We start from the raw sequence: 17,715 nt of genomic DNA, 5'->3' as shown, positions 1-17,715 counted from the left end.
GCCCTGGCAGGGAGACGCTCCCTGAGACAGAGCCACCTGTGCTGCCAGGCCTGGCGGCCCTTCCTCCTCACTGTCCCCTGCAAGCCAAATGCTGTTCGCTCAGGGCCCAGGGTGAGCCTGCCCAGAGCAGGGTCTGCTGGCCATCCCCCAGCTCTGGTGACCCCAGTACCCCTCCCCGTCCCTACCTTGAAGAGCCAAGAGGCAGGGCAGGTGGAAGTGTCCACAGGCCTTCCTGCCTCCTCTGCCCCACACCCACGTGTCTCTCACTACAGGCCCTGAGAGACCCGGGGCCTTGTGCCATGGGCGCCGTCAACATGATTTTATTTCCTTTGCAGTGGAATCCACGAAATTCAGAAGCGCGGAAGGGGCTGTGCCTAGCAGGGGTCATGGTCACCAGACCTGGCCTGAGTGGAGGGGGATTGTATTTAAAAAGCAAAACAGAACAAATCACTCGCCGAGACAACCCCGTCTGTCCGTAGTGGTGGGAATTTCACGAAACTGCCCTTAAACAACAAGATGGCCCTCCCCAGCCCAAAGCGCTGAGAAAAGCTGGTGGTGGGCTTGAACCTGGGTTCCACTTCCTACCTGGACGTTCATCCGGATGCATCTCAAGCACCGGGCGGCAGCAGGCTGTGTGCCTCTGCTCTGTTCTGGGAGGCCCAGGGACTGCCCTCTCCTGGTGGCTAAGCTCCAACCTGGGAGCGGAGTCCTCAGGGGACTTCACAGCCCAGCGGGTGAGGCCGAGGGCACGGCCTTCCCGGAAGAGCTCTGCCTGCAGGCGCACAGGCAGGAATGCCCACGCCCAACGGCCAGTTTTCTTCCGGGCAGGAGTAGAGCTGGGGGAGTGACCTTGAAAGGAGGCACAGAAAGGCTGGCCCTCCGCCGGGGACACTCAGCAAGGAGGGGCCACAGGTTTGCTGACTCCAAACCAGGGCAGAGTTCTTGTCCAGGGCCTGAGCCCTCATGGTCAAGGCTGCTGAAGGCTAGGTCAGTGGTCGCTTCCCTGAGTGGCCGGTGAGGCCTCTGGGCCATGGCGTACCAGGCTCCTGGCAGCTTCTACAGGAAAAGTCCCACAGGTGGGGTGGCCTGGGCAGGTGTCCTTGTGCTCATCTAACAGGTGAAGAACAGGCTGGGTGGGCAGAGGCCACTGGCCAGGGAGGGGTGGTGGCAGTTCCAGGCCAGGCCCCTGCTCCAGGGAAGGGCGTTCCCACAGCGCTACTCCCAGCCCTGGGGAGACTTGGGGGATTCGCTTTTAGGTCTGGAGCGGCCCCACAGGAAGGCCTGTGCAGCCAGCAAGACCCAGGCTGTCCCCGGGGCCCCTGGGATGGGGGGCCCAGGTTCAGGCCAGCCTCATGGTCCAACTGGGCAGCCAGTCCTGGCTGCACCTGGCCCAGGTTAGAAGATACTTCCTCCCCTCTGCCTGGTGAGCCCAGGGTGTCCCCACCTCCCCAGCCTCTTGCAAGGGGATCGGGAGGCTGGATAGGGAGGCTTCTGCAGGAGGAAACCCGAGGGAGACTAAAACCCTGCGGGCCACCCCAGCTATCTGCCAGAGGTGGACCACAGCTCAGAGGGACTTCACAGGAGCAGATCCCCCCCCCCCAGCGGCCCACAGTGCCCCCATTTCCTTGTTGCCCCCATCTGCTCGCTCTTTCCTAGCACCCGGGGGAGGACCCCGTCAGGCCCAGGTGGCAGAGAAATACTCATCCTACACCACCCGCCATTCCCTGGGTGCACCTAGCTCCCGACCTCCTGCCAGGTCCCTCTGCCCTGGGAGGACGGGTCGGAAGTCAGCTTTCCTGGTGTCAGGTGGACAGTCCCTCTCCTCCCAGAGACCCAGGACGACGTCATGCCACACTGTCAGCAGGCGTGTAAGTGGCAGGACCCACGAGGCGCCGACTTTATGCGCGCACACGCCCGCCCACCAATAGCATTAAGAGTCATTTTAAAAAATGGGTTAAATAAGCGGCATGGCGGAGGATGGCCATGCCGGGCTGATTACCCCCTATTTGCACGTCGTGGCGGTGGGAAGCCAGGAGTCTGATGGCTGAATTATCACCCTAATGCCTTTTGCTGGCTGGGAATAATCCTGGGGTAACAGCTGCCGCAGGGTTGGGGCTGGCTTCCTCTAATTGCATCCAGATGAAGGGAGCAGCGCCAGGGCGGGCTGCTCCCTCCCCTCCAGGGCTTCCCCTCCAGCCCGCAGCACACCCGCTCTGGCTTCCTGGACCCTGGCTGCTCTGCAGAAGCAGATGACACTGAGGCCCAGGGGAGCAGAGTGGCACTTGGTCACCCTGAGGATGCAGCTGGTGTAGGTGGGTCAGGTCTTGGGGAGCTGGAACTCAGGGGGAGGGCCTTCCACCTGGGACCTTCCAAAGCGAGTGGAGGCCTGGCCCTGCTCCACCTGCCCTCAAGACAGCAGCCCCAGGGCAAGAGGCACCAGAGTAGCACAGGCCTGGGTGAGGGCAGGGGCTCCCTCTCCCACCCTAGGGAGCGGTGACCTGGAACAGTGTCATTTGGACCAAGACTTTCTAGTGGTGGCAGGTAGACTGTGATGACAGTCCCATCCTGGGCCCCTCTGAATCCCCAGGCTCCTGGACAGGTTGTGCAGAGGGAACACTAGCAGAAAGGGTCCCTTTACCCACCCCAGAAGGCCAGGTCTGGCCGCAGGATGGGACAGACGTGTGGTCCTCCCTGGCCTGGACAGGTACACACACAGTCCTGCAGGGGCCTTCACCAGGGCTGACCTGCAGGAGGGAGGCAAGGGACCTGCCCTTGCACCTCGAGTGCCCTGCTGGAGCTTCGGAACCCATGGCCCCGGAGGTAAGCAAGCCAAGACCAGGACTGCCCAGCCTGACTGCCCAGCCTGACCGCCGACCTGCAGGCAGCGCGGTACCTGGGCGCAGCAGTTTAGGCCGATGAATTTGGGGGTTATCTGCTACACAGCACTCCTGTGGCAACGGAGAGCTGACAGGACTATTTGTGGGGTCTGGTTTCCAGAGGAGGGTTAGGAAGGAGGAACCTGGTTAGCGCTACCCGTTTCCCTAGCGGACCAGGAGCCAACACAGACAGGCAACCCACTTTCCCCAGGAGCAAAACAGATGAGAAGTCCACCCCCCAGGACCCCCGTGGCTGGACTGCAGTGGTTAACAGCTCAGGATCTGCACACTGGGGAGTCCAGTATGTTCTCCCCCAAAGGCTCTTGGAACAGAGGGACCGGGAACTTTTAAGTGCCTTGAAGAGGACTTGGGCTTATGGAGAAAAAAGGCTGAGAAGGGAGGGGGCTGGTGTCTTTCTAAGACTGGCACTGTCCAGCAGTGCCCACCCTTCAGCAGGGAGCTGCGGGCGGGAGGCAGCTCTGGGTCTGCGCTTCACAGAGGCATCCAACTCCTGGCGCCCATCACGTAAGACATGGCTCTCCTGCAACGGCTGGGAGCTTCTGGTCACAGCCCCTGTGCCCCGTTCTGTCCCAGGAGGGGCAGCCAAGGCCCAGCCCTCGGAGGAGGAGCACACGGGGGAGCCCGAATGCTCCTTGACCGCGGCTGCTCTTGGTCCACACTCACAGCAGGGACCACAGGTCCTGCAGCGGGTCAAGAGGCTTCTGCTATGTCAGGTGCCTTGTCCTGGCTTTCTGTTAGTACACTCCCACCGCCCTGAGGAAGGGATCCTCTTCAGAGGACCTTGCAGGCACACGCACGTGCACACACACATACACACACACCTGCCAACCCGTTCAACCCCCAGATGGCTGCTGGACCTGGTGAGACTGACTGCGAACAGTGCCAGGAGTCCTCAGGGGAAGACCCCAGCTTAGGGGCAGGTGTCCGACCCTTGTCCACCAGGCTGTGGCTCCGGCTCAGTCGGGCCCTTCCTCCCCATGGCCAGGATGCACAGCACTTAGGCAGCTGGCGCGAGAGCCCCAGGTTGGACACTTGTTCTGAAATCGGAGGGCTTCCTGGCAGATGCCCTCACACCAGCTTTGCAGCTGTGGTGGGCAGGGGGAGGAGCGTGTCCAGCTCATTGGAGAATCCTGACGAGAAAGCGTCCCGTGTGCAGAGGCCTCTGGGCCTGCATGGGCCCCGCTGTCTGCACCCCTTGGCACTGGGGTGGAGGCCTCCTCCTGTCCCTGCTGTCCCCTTTTCCTGGCAACGAGGAATTTCTGGGCTGTGCAGAATTCCCCCAGGCAGCCGGCGTGAGGCAGCTGCCCGGTCCCAGCTTCCGGGGCTGGCTGTCCTCTGGGAGGGTGGCAGGCCTTGCTGCTGTCATTTCCAGGCTCTGGCTGTGTCGTTACTGAGGAAAAGGGCTCTTCATTTCGCCCACAGCCATCTTCCTTACACTTCTGACATCCGTACCCCAGCCCCTCCCCCACGCCCAGGACCTCCTGCAAGGTCCCCTCAACCTGTCCAGTACAGGGAGTCCCACCTATCTGCGGAAGCCGAAGCCTTCCCGAGGTGTCTTCGGGCCCCTCTTGCCTTCTCTTGGAGCTGGGGGTGAAGGCATCTCCACCGTGCCCCCGTAGGGACAGCCCTCGGAGCCTGGGTGGTGGCCGGCACACTCCACAGCGGGCATGTACCCACTGTCCCACATTCCCGTCCCACAGAGCTTGCATAGCTCATGCAGGCTGCAGGGGATCCGCGGCAAGAGGCGGAACTGGTACAGCAAGCTTCTGGCCTGCAGAGAGAGAGGATGGGGTCAGGGGACAGCCTGGTGGCCTGGGATCCCCATGGGAAGTTGAAGAATGACCGTGGCCAGGGCCAATGCCTGTGGGCTCTGCCCACTGGCTCCCACCTAGCACCACACAGTGGTCTGGGTCTGCCACGGCTACTGGAGACTCTGGCAGAGCTCACAGCCGCAAGCTGTGAGGAAGCCCTCCGATCTCAGAGCTCCCAAGCTGCCCAATGAGGGAGAGCAAGGCCAAGGCTGCCCAGCCCTGCCCGGCCCAGCCTGCCATGTTTGGCAGGACCCCTCTCTGACTCAGCTCGGCCCCACCTTCTGGGCCACCAGGATGCCCTGGAGCTCCGCCCAGCAGCACTTCAGCAGGAGACTGGAGGGGGGCAGGAGGGCAGAAGTTCAATGAAGTCCCCTTTATTCCAGTTGACCTTGGACAGTCCCTCCCCAGGCCCAGCCTCCCGTTTCCCTAGCTCTGGGCTGGAAGTAAGACTCCCCAAGGTGGGGACCCCACGATGGTGCCCCCTGAGAGCATGGAGACAGCCACGGGGACACATGACCTAGCTGGAGGGGCTGCAGCAGGTGCAGATGGGCAGTGCAGGGCAGGCTCTGTGCAGGCAGGGGCGGGGCTCTTGCTACAGGGGCGGGGCTTCAAGAGCCCGGGAGGGAAAGGCTCACCTTCCTGAGCACCAGCTCTCCGTTCATGTGCATGGCCAGGTTTCCGAAGTGCAGGAGCATCTGGTCAGTGGCCAGCTGCTGCTCGATGACGTCGTCCCCGTAGATGGCCACGATGGCCACGCAGATGAAAAGGTGGAAGTAGTCCGTCTGGGGGAGATAGCAGAACTCTGACGGGCCCTGACTGGCCTGCCTGAAGGACGGGCCTGGTGCAGGGGGCAGAGGGGCTCCGGGGGAGGGCGTCTGCGCTGGGGGCCTGGTTGTGGGTTGTGGGGGTCTTGGCAAGCTGTGCAGGGGCCTTCATCCTCAGTTTCCCCACATGCAAGTCAGGTCTGTCGGCAGCCACACCCCTGGGGCTGCTGCAGGACCCAGAGCAGCAACGCTTGTGCCGGGCAGCCATGACTGCCAGTCTCTGGGTGGGCTCTCTGTGTGACCCCTTCTTCCAAAACCTGGACCCCAGAGCTCACTGTGACGTCCTATCCACAAACGTCATGAGAGGGGCTGTGGGCAGGCTGGGTCAGGGTCCTCCCCAGGTGCAAGCCAACCAACAGGCTGGTCTGTCCTGCTGCGGGGCGTCCCGAGGCGCGCCCCAGAGACTGCGCTCCACTGCAGTCGGAGAAGCAGGTCCCAGGAGAGCAGTCCCAATCTCGATGTCCCAGCCCTCCTCTTGGAGGCCCCTCAGAGGGCCCCACTGCCTTCCTTTAAGGCACCGTGTCCTGGCTGGGACCATCTGTGTGTGCTCCTGCCTGGGCACCTCGAGGCACCCACCTTGGACACAGTGGCTCACTGAGGCACAGGAAGGAAGGGAGCAGCAGAAAGTGCATGCGAGTCCCCTGACACTGGTCACAGTTCCACACAGAACCAGCCCCAATCAGGCTGCTGGAGTGCTGCGCGTGGGCAGAGGCCACAGCAGCAAACCTCACCCGGGCCTGCTCTGGGAGATGCCGCCCCGGGCCACCCGGCCCCCTCCTCAGAGCTCCCTGCAGGGGTCTTGTTTTGGTTCGGGCTTGCAGCCACTCTGACTTTGTCTGGGGTGAGAGTCCCAGGAAGTGGACGCCCAGCTTTGCTGGAGGAATGTGGGGAGTGGAAGGTGGGGCCTGGTCCACATGGGCTGGACGGCGGCACAGAGGGTCTCAGCTCTTGGGACAAGGTGTGGGGCAGGCCAGCCCACCGCACACTGCAGGGAAATGGGTGAGACTGTCCCCCAGGGGGTCACTCAGGAATTAAAGGCATTGCCCGGCAGTGACCCCTGCCAGAGCTCACTCCTGGCTAATTAGCCTCCTTCATCCTCCCACCCCTCCCGCCCAGCTGACCAGGGATTGTTCCAAATGTGGCTACATTTACCCCAAGTCTGAAAGCACAGTGGACTTGCTTTGTGGGCTTTAAACAGATTGGCAGTCGGCTGGGGTCATTGCCACTGGCCTCATCAGACCTGGGACACAGTACAGTGGAAGAATCGGCCCTCTTCAGGGGGTGATGCTGAGGTCACTTGTAACACAGGTAAAGGGCAGGGTGGGGTTTGCAGGCCGTCCACGGTGCGCTTCCCTGTATTAGTGCAGGTGCTCGTCCTGAGCTCTGCGTCCGGCTCGTCCACCCAGGTGGGCCAGGCACGCAGACCGGGGGTGGGCCGTGAGGAAGGTACAGACAGTTGGTGGCACAACCTAGGTGTCTTCAGACTCCCGTGTGACCCCCGACCCGTGATGCCACTCGGGATGGGAACTGCTACTGCCACGTCTGGGGGTAGGTGGTATCCACCTCTCTCTGCTAGCTGCCCTGGACATCACAGCTGGCGCCCAGTAGAGGGCCGTCCCTCCTGAATGCATCCCAGTACTTCTGTAAAGGCTGGTGAATGCAGAGACTCCCCCATCCTCTCGCCTCACCCATCTGTCCCTAACTCAGGCGCTAAAGCCACGTGACAGACTCCACCCTGTGCTCCGAGGACAGCTGGTGGAGGAGATACTGGTGTTGGGGACAGCAAGTGGAGGCTGGGACACACCATCAGGGCTCTCGGGGGGTTGCTGGGGAAGCAGAGCCCCCCTTTCCCTGGGCCTGGACCTGTGGCTGAGCAGTCCCGGGGGCGGGGTGGGACAGTGCTGTCCCAACATGCCGGCACACCAGCATCCTGGGCTGCATGGGATTCAGTTCCTGGGAGGGGCCTGCAGCCAGCCCAGGACCAGGGAGCAGCGGGGTGTGGGGCGAGGTGGGGGAGCCCCCGCCCTGCCAGGCGTGGGTGGCCACTCACCTGGTAGTGGGCCCAGCAGGCCTCCCAGATGCGCAGGGCCTCGGCCTCGGGGAACTCCCGCTTGAAGCAGAGCAGGAGCCAGCGGTGGCAGAAGAGCATCTGCAGGCCGTCCTCGCCCAGCGCGGCCAGGTGCTGGTAGAAGCGAGGGTGGGTCAGCCGCAGCAGCTCCCGCAGGTACAGCTGGGGGCGAGGGAGGAGCGTGAGCCCGCCCCACCCTGCCCCCAAGCCCCTCCTCAGCCACCCCCACCTCGGTCTCTGCAGGACACACGTGTCTGCGGCCTGCTGAGTTCTTTCGGGCACTGGAATTGTGTTCGCGCCTGTCTTTGCCAGCTTCTCCCAGACTTCAGACTGCCCTGGACGGAGGCCCTGGCGTGGCCCCAGACAAGGCATGGCATGGCACCCTGTGGCCTGGGAGCTGTCTCTGGGGGAACCACCTAGCCCCAGCCACACTTAAGATCGCCCTGTGACACGGGACCAGGTCAAGGCTGTTTCTCTGACCCAGGACTCGGCCGACTTCACTGACGCCACCGGAAAATCAGTCTCCAGGAGCTAATGGGTCCCCTGGTCCTGTGCTGCCCTGAGCTACCAGGGAGAGTGGCGTCAGACCCCGTGACTGCCTCCCAGGCTCCGCGGAGGCCTGACATCACAGGGGTGCAGGACTGTGCAGAGCCAGCAGGCCTGGCAGGGGTCAGCTTCACTCTCCAGGAGATCTTGGTGGCCCGCACATGCCCTCCCCACACAAGTGGCCCATTGTTCTGCTGGAGAGGGCAGCTGGGGCTGTGGAGTGCAGGAGCTGAGTCCAGGTTCTCCACTCGGTGGCCCACAGCAGGGTCAAGGCCTCACACCCTCCTGGCAGTGCTCCTCAATCCCATGGCACCTCAGTGGCCCCTGCACGGCTGACCTGTAGGACGTGCTCCTTGGCCCCTTCAGCTCTGGGCTTCAGGAGCACATCATGTCCAGTGAGACCCGACCACTCAGCACAACTGTCCAGCTGAGCCTCTGGACACTCAGGGCCAGACCCCTGTGGGTGGAGATGACCCAGCCCAGGGGACCTGGGACACCTGCCTTCCTCCCTATCACAGGTCTTTTCTGTGTCCCCACATCCCACCCCTGGAGCCCGGTACTGTCTGCTCGATCGGTGGGCTTCCAGGCCAAGCTCTCTCCTGGACTGAGCGCGAGAGGGCAGCCAGCAGGTTCCTGGTCCACACTGGTGATGGGCAGTGAGAATGGCAGTTGGGAGCCCTAACTTGTCCTGGGCTGCACACCCACCCGCCGGACCCTGTCTGACCCAGCTTGGCTCCCCCACTCCCCACCACTCAGTGCTTCCTGGTCTATACCAGGCCAGTCCTTTTCAGGAGGCCTTGGGGTTGGGGGACGTGCCAGCTGGGCCCCAGGAAAGGCCTGCTGTCCTGGGGTGAGAACTGCTGCTGGTTCTCAGGGTGGCACAAGGAGCCCTCCTGTCCCCAGCCCACCCAGGAGCCAGGGCTATGTGGTAGCAGCCGGGAGCCCGTCCGTGCAGCACAGGGCCTCCCTCCCTTGCCCTCCCCTCCGGGATGTGTGGTCACATGCAGGAAGGGGACACTCCCCACAGCCCGCCCTGGACCTGCAGCCCTGGGAGCAACATCTGTCCTGGAGGCCGTGGTCCTCTTTGGAGGCCAGGGCCAAGTTGCCCCTGTCCTAGCAGCAGCACCATCTGGCTTTCTGCTGCCTACCGACCCATAAGAGCAAAGCCACACGTCACTGCCGAGACCCCTGGCAGCAAGAGGAGGTGGCAGTGTGCTCTCCAGCGCGCCCCATGCAGGCTCACACACGCACACGCACAGCCCCGAGCCTCACCAGCTGTTTCTCCATGTCCTCATCCCGAGGAGAGCTGACGAAGATTGTATTCTGCATCAAACCCACGAAGCACCAGAAGGTGTCTGACTCGTCCTGGACCTCGGCCAGGAGGGGTGCCACCAGGTCCGACATGCCCTGGGAGTAGCCAATGGCCGGGTTGTACACAGCGTAGTTCAGCAGGATCCTCCTGGCAAGGCAGCAGAGGGTGGGCTGGGCATGACCCACGCTGCCCCCACCCTTACTGTTTCCTGCTGCCCAGGCTGGAGACCCTGTTGCGCAGGCCTCCCCTTCCCCTTGACCTCGGGAGGCAGTGCCTGGTGCAGGCCCTGGCAGCTCTGCGGCAACCTCAAGGGCTGAGCCTTGGATCACGACCAAACGGTCCTCGCTTTGCAAGAGGTGGTAGCCTGAGTGAGCTGCTCACCAGGCCCAGAGCCCAGAGCAGGGGGTGAGGAAGAATGTGGGTCTGATTTCCCTAATGCTTGAGTGCCTGTGACCAAAGGTGGGCTGGCAGACACATTTTTATGGGCTGTTAATTGTGTGCAATTATTTGCCAGGCTGCAGCAGAATGTCCAAGATGCCAGCCTCCGGCTCTGTGCAGCTTTATCACAGGAGGACCACCCATCAGGAGACGGAGGGGATGTGGGGAAAAACCTGTCTGTGGGCGGATGGGAGCCAGGCATGAGCAGGTTTGGGGGTGCCCAGGGATTGGAGGCTCTGCTGGCACCCTGAGTGGATCCTGGGCTTCCTTAGGATGCTGTGGCTGTGGGTTTCCTGCTGAAGCAGCCCATGAATCTTTTGCTTGGGACCTTGACTTCATGAAGCCTACAGAAAGCCTCCTCTGGGCGTGTCCCCTTCTCAGAAATCAGCTGAGGCTCAGAGAACAGGGGGGCCACCACTTGCAGATAAGGGAGGGCTGGACGGGGCCTTGGCCTGCCCAGGAGCCAGGTACCTCATGCTCTCCACGTTTGGATTGTCTTCCCCTCGGAAGAACTCGTTGCTCCGATCTGTCCGAACCACATCTTTGTCCACGGTGAACTGCACGTTTCGCCAGAATGCTCCGCGCTCCTCAGGAGTCATGGAGAGCCTGGGGCAGGGGTGAGTAGTAGACGGGGTCCAGCAGCCCATGTGCCCCAGACAGGCCTCCCCTCGTCCTGCTGCAGGGAGGGCTGGGTTGCTTTGGGCAGTAAACCCTGTAGCTCTGGCAGTCATGGGTGGTGGCCCGTCCAAAGCTTTCCCCTTGGTGGGTTCTAGCCCCCAGAGGGGAGCTGAGCACAACCCACGGGAACAGGGCTTCACCCAGGCCCAGGCCCACAGGGAGCTGACAGCAGTCCCAGGGGCAACAGAGCCCAAGCTCTGCTCCAAGCAGCCAGCAGCTGGGGACACCAGCACCCATTCGGACTGTTGAAGGAGAGCTGGGACATCTTGACCTGAGAGCTCAGGTCTGCACTTCCCACCGGGTCCTCAGCTTGGGAGAAAGGAGGCACAGTGTGCCTGCCTAATGGCACCTCAACTGCCTCCAAAGGACATGGGCAGGGCGGCAGTCACCTCTTCTGCTGGATTTCCAGGTATTCCTTCCTCTTCTGCACCCGCAGCGCCTCGCGCTCCTCCGACGTGGACTCGTGGCTGTAATAGCGCAGCAGGAAGGGCCAGACCTCCCCGCGGATTGACACATCAATGCCGCCAAAGAAAATGGCCTGGAGGAAGCGGCCAAAGTTGGGGGGGGGGCGAGCAAGAGGGCAGCTCAAAGAACCCCAAATCCCCAGGGAAGGGTGTTCTGGTGGCTCCCCGGCAATTTGCACATGTTCACCAGGGACAGCGCGGGCCCTGCGTTCCCATACAGGACACAAACCCGCTCATTTCAATGTCAATGCCCCCCCGGGGCGCGCTCCGATTGACGTGCGGTTCTCACGTCGCGGCCTAATCCCCGGGTTTGGAAAGGCCGCCTTTCAGCGCGCGGCCCTCTGTGCCGGCTGACACGGATCCCGGCCGCTCGGATTGTTCCCGCGCCGCGGCTTTGATCGCTTGGCCGCGCACTGGCCGCGCACCTCGCTCGGGGCGGACCCGGAGGCGCCGCCCGCCCCCCGCGCCGCCCTCCCGGGCGCCGCCCTCACCTGGCGCAGCTTGTACATCTCCTCCACCTGGCCCAGCTCGTTCAGGTGCTGCAGCCAGGCGGGCACGTCCAGCCGGCGGTACAGGCTCTCCTCGGGGTGCGCCTCGCAGGACGGCAGCTTGGGCCGCCGGATGGAGAACTGCACGCACGTCCTCTCGCTGGCGACCTGCTGGACGGGAGGGAAACTGGGCAAAGATCAGGGTCTCGACGCGGCTTTGGAGGCCAGCGAGGCGGTTCCCAGGATTTAAAAGGCTCTCTGTTCTGGGCGAGGGGGAGCGCTGCCCGGCACACAGGCCCCTAAATGGCAAGTGTAATTAGACGCGATTAAAATGGAAATACCTTCGCCCTCCACCCGGTCCCTGCGCTGCCCCCGGCTCCCCGCGACCCCACCGCCGAGAGCGGATGAATGCGCGGCCGCCCGCTCCCCTCCGCGGAGGCCGCGATAAATCACATGTGATTGGCCACATACAAAGGCCGCGCTGTTCCGCGCGGGGCCGGCCTGTCGGACCGTCTCAGCGCAGCCAGGAATCCCGGCGAAGCTGCAGCTGACATTTAATTCAGAAATCAAAGGTTGCTCAAGGCGGGGAAACGGCCCAGCCGCCGTCCTCGCAGGAGCCAGCGGGGGGCTCTGTGGGAAGGACGGGCGGTGGAGTCAGCCCCGTTTCTAATAAGCACATGCGGTCCCTTAAACAGATAATTAAAGGGCTCTCATTACAGTCGTATGTAGACGGAGCAAAATATGGCAGGGCGTCCTGTCAAAACACCATGTCTCAAGAGCAGAGCGCTGACTTTCAAAAAGCCCGGGCACTGACTGCTTCAAGCCCCAAGTGCCGTGCTGTCACCACCCAGCCACCACAGATGGACCCCAGGCCACCAGGGGCCACACCCTGGGAGTCCGAGGGCGCAGATCCAACCAGGGGCCTGGCAGCAGGGGCCTTCCTGCACTGGGGAAGGACTGCGCCCGCAGGAGGGCAGGGAGGGTCCAGTGGCGGCCCCTAGCGTGTGGGACCTGTGGGGCAGGCTACCTGGTCCTCGAGGTGGGACTCGGTGCAGAACTTCCACTGCTGGAACACCTCGCACAGCTTGTCCAGGCCACCGTGGTGGAAGTGCAGCACCTTGTACTGGCTCTCTCGGCTGGCCACGACCAGCTGGCCACTAGTGCAGGCCTCGTCACTGAAGGGACATGGGGCGGGGATAGAAAGCCCGATGAATATGCAAACGCTGGCTTTCATTTCCAAGTATCATCAGGCAGTCGCTGGAGTCCTGCGGCAGGTGGAGGGCAGCAGCCAACCCAGCCAACCCAGGAACCTGGGCCCCCCCCTCAAGGCAGAACACCTGGGCAGCCTGCTCCCACAGTGTCCTGCCTGGCCACATCATCCTGTCTGTCCAGGGGCCTGGGGGTGGACACCTGTGGAGCCTGCTGGGGGACACTGAGAGGCTTCCTCTGGGGGAACCCCCAGACACTGGCCACAGTGTCCCAGCTCACCTGGCCACCCTCAGGTAAAGGCTGGGGCAGGCTCTGGTGGCGGGGCCCTCGGGGACAAGTGTGCAGCTCTCCGCACAGCCTCTTGTTGGTGCTGCGTGGCAGCCGTAGGGGCCGCAGGCAGGTGGCCAGGGGCCCTTGGGCCCATCGGAAGGAAAGGGAAGCTCTGTCAAGAAGGCTGCACCCCCCCACTGCCCCTGAGGCAGAGCCAGGTGGAGAGGACAGCGGCGGCCACTCTGCACAGCACCTCTGCTTGGTCTCTTCTCCAGGCCAGGGTCTGAGTGACGGCCACCCTCCCTTTCCCCAAGGGCAGAGTCAGCCAGGGCCAGAGGCTGGGACAGCCCACCCCCAGGAGGCGTCCAACGCATCCTCACCTGAAGAAAAGCCGCAGGGAGCGCATGTGGCCCAGGTCCACGCGGAACACGCCGCAGATCTGCTCCGGGGCCCAGCCCCGCTGAGCCTCGTCCCAGCGCGAGGTCTGTAGGAGGCCATTGCTGTCCGGGAAGCGCAGGGTGGTGTCCGAGCTGGAGGGGGAGCTGGCAGAGCAGGCCACGTGAGGGCCAGGGCGCAGGGGGTGGGGCCTCGACAGGACACAACCCAGCCTGCCCCGCTGGGCAGACAGCTGTCAGAGCTAGTGAGGGAGTCCTGCTCTGGTCACGCACACCTGCGCTTTAATCAGGGTGGAAAGGTCTTCATGGTCAGACCCTGCTCCACTTCAACAGTGGTTACAATGACAGACAAGGCCACCAAGACTGGAGTTAGGATCCTTGCTGTGTGACCTCATGCACGTTACCAGGCTTCTCTGAGTCTTGGCTTCCACACTTGCAAATTGAGGACAGTTACCAGGCTCTGTGTGGAATAAGCAACTGTAACGTGCTCAGCACAGGCCTCGTCCTCCCACTTAAGAAAAGTAGCTGTTTGGCAACATTTTTAGGCGGAGAGGGGCTTCCACATGGGTTTCAGGTGGCTATATTTCTGAATAAACACAGATTTAGTGTATGGCTTGGCAAGAAATCACTTCAGTTATTAACATTACTAATACAGCAAGCATTATTAAACTCCTGTATGGCCTGGGCCTGGCCTAACCCCTTCTCATGTGCTTTTATTGCCTACAATTCTCACCATCAGCCTATGAAACTGAGCAATGCTATTAACCCATTGTACAGAAGAGGAAACTAAGGCCCAGAGAGGACAGCAACTCGCCCGAAGCTGCACAGCCAGCAAGTGGTGGGGCTGAGGTCAGCTTCATGGCTCAGTTCTCAGGGCCCATTCACAGCTGCTAAGTCTGCAGCCCAGCAGCCCAGCTCCTCTGTTCTAGGTACCCTTGCCAGTGGTTGTCACGTGAATTCAGCCACACCACGGTCACATCCTGCCTCCTGAGACCTCAGCATCACCAGCCAATGCCTGCTCAAATGCGACCTGAGCCAAGGAAGAGTGGGTCTGGGGTCCCAGGCTCTGCCCCACACTGGTAGGGCAGCAGTCCGGGCCTGCTGTCCTGCTGGAGCCCAGGACACAGTGGGACTGAGGCGCCTGGTCCAGGTCCTCCTCTCCAGCCTCCCTCGGAGACGGGCCTTTGGGCCCCTGGCTGCCTCCAGAACAGCACCAGGCGCTGTCCCTTCCCTGTGGGCAGCAGTGAGCCAGCGTCCTCCACCTTGGGGCGTGGGGGCTTCCTCCTGGGCCTGGAGGTCACAGGCACAGGTACAGCCCAGTGCAGAAGGCGGGTCGGCAGCAGCCTGAACCACCGCGCACAGGCCACCAGGCCCCAAGGGCTGAGGCATTGGCCTGTCCTCCCCAGTGGACCCTGACGGTCAGTCGCAATGTGAAGTCATTGTGCTCAGAGCAAGGCGGGGGCCTGAGGACAGAGCCGGCCCCCCACCAGGCCCCGCATGCGGCCTTCCTAAGCTGCTTAGGGAACAAGGCCGCTGCTCAGCCCAAGCCCCCACCCTCTCACCACCACCCAAACACAGCATCCGACCCCCCCAGGTCTGCATGCCCCTCTCCTCTCCGCACACTGTCCTGCTGCCCTGCCCGCCAGGCCAAGGTCCTCAGAGACAGACTCCAGGCGGCCCGCCCTGCTGGTCCCCCAGGGAGAGCCCGATTCCCAACCAGAAGAGCCCCCCAGAGGGACCACCCCACCTCCCCCAGCTGCCTCAGGCAGAAGTCTGCCTAAACCCCTCACAGCTCCTGAGGGGGAGGCTGTTTGCACCAATTAATTGACTGAGTCATTAAGTCAAGACGCTGTGCTGGGGACCTGCAGCTGGGGGTCCAGGGGCTCGACTGGAGCAAAGTTGACAGAAGCCTTAGTTCCCTGGGACCTGGGACCTGTGTTGGCAGATGCCACCTTGCTCAGCATCCACGGGCAGCCTGTCCCCCCCACCCCGTGGGCTGCACGGGCTGGGGGCGGCCATCCCAGCTCCCAGCAGAGGCTCGGCACAGAACCTACGTCATTTAATACTCAGACCTGAGTGAAAACAGAAAATGTCTGGGAACTCAGAAGTCATTGGAAAAAAAAAAAAAAGCTTTAAAGGAAATAAAACCTGGGATGGAAATATGTTCGGTTTTTTATGATCTTTCTACATATGTGAAGCAGTTTGGTTTCAGGAATATTCATATGTGCTGCATATAATTTGGCTTGTTCATAAAATTATTATGTGTGATGCATTAAAATTAAAAGGATGGTTTATTCAGGCAATTCCTTCTAGCTGCTCCGAAGGGCAGGCGTTTTCCAGGTAGAGGGAGAAGATGGGGCCGTGAGTGCAGACTGAGCATCTCCACCACAGAGGAGTACCTCCCCGGGTGAAGGGCCGGGTCTTGCTCACAGTAGGACCACGCAGTGCACATGCGGAGGAGGCTCTCGTCCGCAGCCGTCTGCACCAAGAGTGGCACCTGTCACCCCTGGATCCAGTCAGCTCCTGCTCCTGGAGAGAGAACGTGGCAGAGGGTTGCTAGGTAGGTCCCAGAGCCCAGGCTTGGAAAGGCCTGGCAGCTTCCGCAGGGCCCCCTCACCCAGCCAGGCACAAAGCGAGAGCCCAGCACATGGCCAGTCTGAGGCTGGCCCACCCTGAAGAGCTGTGGGCAAAGCCAGGGTGACTGGGGCATTTGTTATGCAGCAATAGGTGACTGACACATACAGGAAGCGTCTGTTTCCAGAAAAACCTCGATAGAAAAAGCCTCCAGACCTACAGCGGTGGCTCTCGAGGTCAGAGGCGCCAGGGACAGGTGTTAACATGATTTAAACATCCAGACCTCGACGTGTGCTCTTGCTTTCCTTCCATCCTGAGGCTTGGAGTTGACTGAAAGAGAAGCCCCTGGACCCCCAGCTGTAGGTCCCGAGCCAGTGTCTTGACTTAATGAATCAGTCAATTAATCGATGCAAACAGTCTCCCCCTCAGGAGCTGTGAGGGGTTTAGGCAGACTTCTGCCTGAGGCAGCTGCGGGGAGGTGGGGTGGCCCCTCCGGGGGCTCTCCCTGGGGGACCAGCAGGGCCGGCCGCCAGGACTGCCCTGGCTGTCCTCCATCTGGCTCCAGGGAAGCCTGGCCTGGCCTGCGGGTGAGCAGGACACAGGGTGCTGGGAGGGGCGTGCGGCCCTGGAGGAGCATTTGATGTGATGGAGAGAAGGGTGGGACACAGAGCCTGGGAAGGATGCCACCCTTTGGTGGCCCCTCATAAGTGTCAAAACCTAAAAGCATCCAAGGTGTCCTCTGAAATGTGTACGCATGTCAATATAAATAAAGGACAGTGTGTCCAGACCAGAGTCACCGCCCAAAGAAATAAGCTGTCGAGCCACGAGAACACAGGGGACACGCTGGGATTCCTGTCACCAAGTCCAACCTGGGTGGCAGGGCTCGGGGGAAGGCGTGCAGGGCATGGCACGGGATTCAGGGCAATAGGGTGGGCTGCCTGTGCCACCCCCCGTGGGCGCATGACCCCCCAGTGTGAACCTGGACTCGGGGTGACGATGACGGGCCAGCGCGGCTCACTGTACCAAAAGTGCCACTCTGGTGGGGCGTTATGCCGGGTAGACTGAGCGTGCGTGGGCCCGGGGCACACAGGGGTCTCCACTGTCCACTTTGCCGTGAACCTGACACTGCTCTACAAGACAGTCCACAGACACAGCCACGGGACCTCAGAACCCATGCGGGGTGTGACCAAGATGAGCGTGAACACAAGAGCAGCCCAGGAGAGGAGAAGAGCTTCCTAGAGGGCAGACAGAGGGTCAGCAAAGTGCCCATGTCTGTGGCCGGGGGGATCCATCGCAGCGGGACACGACACCCCAGGCGCTGAGACCACAGGCTCTGTGCAGCGAGGCCTGGGGGAATCAGCCTTCCACAACGGCAAACGGCCCGGTCCTCGGAACGGCAATTTGGAAATCGGACGCAAAAGGCTTAAAAACATTCATGCATTATATTTTTTTTATTTAATTTTTTACACAAATGGAGCACAACTTTTCACTTCTCTGGCTGCACATGAGGTGGAATCACACCACTGTGCAATCACACCATTCACACATTTTACCTCTTGACTTCCTTAAAAAAAAAAAATCACTGCATTTTAATCTGACAGAACAGTGGATTTCATTGTGTTGACCCTTTAATTTCTAGGAGTAAATCCAAAGAGAAGAGTGAAAGATGCCCACAAAAGATACAGGAATCGACACAGAAAAAGCATTCGATAAATACCCAATGCTCAATTATGGTAAAAGC

The 17,715-nt window shown here is 61.6% G+C and overlaps 1 protein-coding gene and 1 long non-coding RNA gene across 9 annotated transcripts in view; one reads left to right on the top strand and one right to left on the bottom strand.

Moving 5' to 3' along the window:
• Positions 1-304: 304 nt before the first annotated feature.
• Tbc1d16 (TBC1 domain family member 16) overlaps positions 305-17,715 on the bottom strand; it is a 72,175-nt gene continuing 54,764 nt past the window's right edge. For 5 of the 8 annotated variants that reach the window (XM_078041500.1, XM_078041502.1, XM_078041499.1 and 2 more), the window contains 9 exons: positions 13,386-13,547; positions 12,554-12,701; positions 11,530-11,697; positions 10,964-11,112; positions 10,368-10,502; positions 9,419-9,605; positions 7,583-7,762; positions 5,344-5,490; positions 305-4,668 (listed from right to left, as the gene is read on the bottom strand). In XM_078041500.1, coding sequence (XP_077897626.1) covers positions 4,420-4,668; positions 5,344-5,490; positions 7,583-7,762; positions 9,419-9,605; positions 10,368-10,502; positions 10,964-11,112; positions 11,530-11,697; positions 12,554-12,701; positions 13,386-13,547 — 1,525 coding nt within the window. In that variant the 3' untranslated portion in view covers positions 305-4,419. The remainder of the gene's footprint in view (positions 4,669-5,343; positions 5,491-7,582; positions 7,763-9,418; positions 9,606-10,367; positions 10,503-10,963; positions 11,113-11,529; positions 11,698-12,553; positions 12,702-13,385; positions 13,548-17,715) is intronic. The other 3 variants (XM_013361674.4, XM_040268373.2, XM_005332630.5) reach the window with 3 other exon arrangements.
• Positions 9,601-11,879, top strand: LOC144375940 (uncharacterized). The gene is made up of 2 exons (XR_013435831.1): positions 9,601-9,863; positions 9,973-11,879. It is a non-coding gene; the product is annotated as an uncharacterized LOC144375940 (long non-coding RNA).

This window comes from Ictidomys tridecemlineatus, chromosome 3 (genome assembly GCF_052094955.1).
Source record: "Ictidomys tridecemlineatus isolate mIctTri1 chromosome 3, mIctTri1.hap1, whole genome shotgun sequence".
Taxonomy (NCBI): Eukaryota; Metazoa; Chordata; class Mammalia; order Rodentia; family Sciuridae; genus Ictidomys; species Ictidomys tridecemlineatus.
This window is presented reverse-complemented; position numbering and strand designations above follow the sequence as displayed.